The 2,990-nt window shown below is 32.5% G+C and overlaps 1 protein-coding gene across 1 annotated transcript; it reads right to left on the bottom strand.

Moving 5' to 3' along the window:
* Nucleotides 1-1,388: 1,388 nt before the first annotated feature.
* LOC118047277 (ethylene-responsive transcription factor 12-like) lies at nucleotides 1,389-2,401 on the bottom strand. The gene has a single exon (XM_035056520.2). The coding sequence runs from the start codon at nucleotides 2,347-2,349 to the stop codon at nucleotides 1,723-1,725; it is 627 nt and encodes a 208-aa protein (XP_034912411.1). The 5' UTR covers nucleotides 2,350-2,401; the 3' UTR covers nucleotides 1,389-1,722.
* Nucleotides 2,402-2,990: the final 589 nt, after the last annotated feature.

The following is a 2,990-nucleotide window of genomic DNA, read 5'->3' as shown; positions in this document are numbered from 1 at the left end:
CTAAATATCAAAGTACTTATGAGTTGACTTTCTAATTACAAAAAAAAAAAAACCATTGTGAAAAATAAAAAACACTCCTTTAATCTCATGCTTAATTTTTTTTATTTAAAAGATATTTTCATCATTTTATTGTGTATTTTAATTATTTATTATTTTTTATATTTGATCAAATATCAAATTGTCTTTCAGCTTAAATTATAATAACCAAAAAATTATTGTGAAAATAAAAAAATACCTTTTGATATCAAGTTTAAATTTTTTGTTTTTAATGATATTTTAGTTGTTTTATGATGCAATCAAGAGAAAAAAAAAAATACTTATTTATTCTTAATGAAATAATAAATAGATCATATAAAGAGATTTCAATAATCTTGAATGCAAGTGTAAAGGTTTTTTTAGTGGAATAACAAAAACATTATAGCAGAAGAAAATGGATCCGTGCGTGCGTGTATTTGTAATTTGCAGTAATAATCCCATTTTCCTTAATGGAAAAGAGTGTGTTCCTTTCTTGAAAAAAAAGCTAAAAATTCAGAAATTTTTTATGCGATTCCCAAAATTCAGAAATGGAACTCCAAACCATTCATATGCCATTTTTTACTTGATATACATAGATTAATCATACAATTAACAATATATTATCGCTTTTCTTTTTATCATATCAATCATGTTGAGAAGGACTATTGTTCCCATATCTGAATGGGTGGAAACTAGGGGTGCATGCGGGGCCAAGAGTCTCCCAAAATTAGAAAAGAAGTATTTATTATTATTATTATTATTATTATTATTAATATAAATATTTATAACCAACTTGCGTATGTCCTTGATTAATTCAATGGACCTTAAAGTTAACAATCATGTAAATCTCTAATAACTCTGAAATTTATAGAACTCAAACTTGTGAATCTCTAAAAAAAAAATGAACCAGTTAAACTATACAGTATATCCTTCAAGGTTGAAAAGAAGTACTTTAAATTTTGCAAACAAGTATAAAGTTTGTCTACATAATAGTCATTACAATGAAAAAACTTACAAATTGGTCCTTAATATGTAACTTTCGAATCCACTTTTGGTATGTTTGAATAACTGTATGATCTTTAACATGTTCACTAGCCGACCGGCACCCAAATAGATTTTATAGCCCCGCCCTTGATGTCTTTACAAGTGAGGTTTAAAGAACTCAACACTCGTTCTTGCAAGACAGCCTGAAGCTCAAACTTCTAGCGCGTCTCAAACAGGCAAGCGCGTGAGGGGAAATCGCATAAAGGCAAAGAAAAGTAGTCTTTGCATCCAATAATTCTTTTTTTCTTCCTTGTGTGTCTAAAGTCTAAACCAGGATGGAGAATCCATCAAGGCCGGAAAAGGGCAGAGATGGATCGACAAGAATAATAGAACGGACCAAAAGAGGTTACTTTCCATTAAAACTAAGAAAACATTATATATATACAAACTCCTTCATGATTCTTAGTTTATAAATATTTTGTTGTTAATAATACTCCCTTTTCTTGCCTTAATACAAGGTGTGGATAGTGAAGCAGACGGTGCAATAGGAAGGAGAAAAAAAAAAAAAAGAGGAGAAAAAAAAGGAAAATAAGACAGTGGTAAGGTTAATAATAAAAACCAGCCGCAAGATATGCCTTGGAAGAACAAAACGAGACAGACCATCTTCTTCTTCTTCTTCTTCTTCATCGTCATCATCAGTTAATTGCTACTATTAATATTCAGTCACAGCCACAAAGGTGGAGGCTCGTTCAAATCTATTGGCAACCCACGTCGCACCATCCCCAAAAACGAAGCCGGAGCAACATTTTCCGGCACCGGAGCTCCAGCTACAGCACCAACACCAGGACCCTCTATCTTCACTACTGGCCCAGAAGCTGCTGCAGCCTCAGTAGCATTGAAGTTCATTTCTTTAAAAACCACTCCAGTCTGCAAGAACTCACCAAGACCACCAAACCTGTGGGACCCGACATGAGAACTTGAACTCCAACGAAGGTGGTGGTGGTGAGGGTCGGACGGAAGATTAAGGTCGAGAGAGAGACCAGAAGTGGAAGGTGGTGATGGGAAGTTAGTCTTCGCCTTAGCTCCACGAAGAGAACGAGCTGCACCATCATAAGCGAGAGCAGCTTCTTCAGGTGTATCAAATGTGCCTAGCCATACCCGTGTTTTCTTCCATGGGTCACGTATTTCTGCAGCATAGCGACCCCATGGTCTCTTTCGAACTCCCCTGTAGTGTCCTTCCCTTGAAGAAGCCATGAAAGGAAGGGAGCAGAAAGGGATGATTACAAAGAAAAGGAAGCTTTGAAGAGGAAGTATGAGAGAGAAGGAGAAATGTGAAAAGGGAGGATGCATAAGGAGGGAAAGAGAGTATAAAAGTGGAGGGTCCCACGTAGTCACCCGTAATCGTCGGCTGGACGGCACGATCAGCTTGTTTACATTAAAGAAATCATATGCCCTTTGTATATGCAAATCTATATTCTCGTTTTCTTTTCTTTTTCTTTGCAAGCCTTTCGGATCCTTGCCAAGTTTGGCGCATCGAAGACGTTACTATTCTGTGACCTTATTTCGGTGATGTCTGGGAATTTTATTAATTCTATATTTTAAAAACATTTTTAATTTAAAAATATATTAAAATAATTTTTTTATTTTTAAAAATTTATTTTTGATATAGAATAAAAACAATTCAAAAATATAAAATAATTAATTGTCATTAGTTTTTATGATTTTCGTTTTAGAAAAATAGATTTAATAAAAATATTTTTAGTTATGGTTTTAAAATTATGTGTTTTATTAAAATTGTTGTAAGATGAATTTGTGTATGTAAAATAAATAAAAAGCAATTCTTTATCAATAACAAAATATATTATTTTAGCCGCTACATAACTAAGATTTGAAATATACTTACTTATAAAATCTAATGTAAAAAAAAGTTATTTATCTAACAAAATAATTTTTTATATATATGAATATCAAATAATCTATTAATTAGATCG

The sequence above is a fragment of the Populus alba genome, chromosome 4 (genome assembly GCF_005239225.2).
Source record: "Populus alba chromosome 4, ASM523922v2, whole genome shotgun sequence".
NCBI classification, from domain to species: Eukaryota; Viridiplantae; Streptophyta; class Magnoliopsida; order Malpighiales; family Salicaceae; genus Populus; species Populus alba.
The sequence above is the reverse complement of the archived record's forward strand: the minus strand, read 5'-3'. Positions and strand labels throughout refer to the sequence as shown.

Bases quoted from the DNA above. Each gene is read 5' to 3' on its own strand.
- LOC118047277 (XM_035056520.2), bottom strand. From the start codon at position 2,349: ATGCATCCTCCCTTTTCACATTTCTCCTTCTCTCTCATACTTCCTCTT.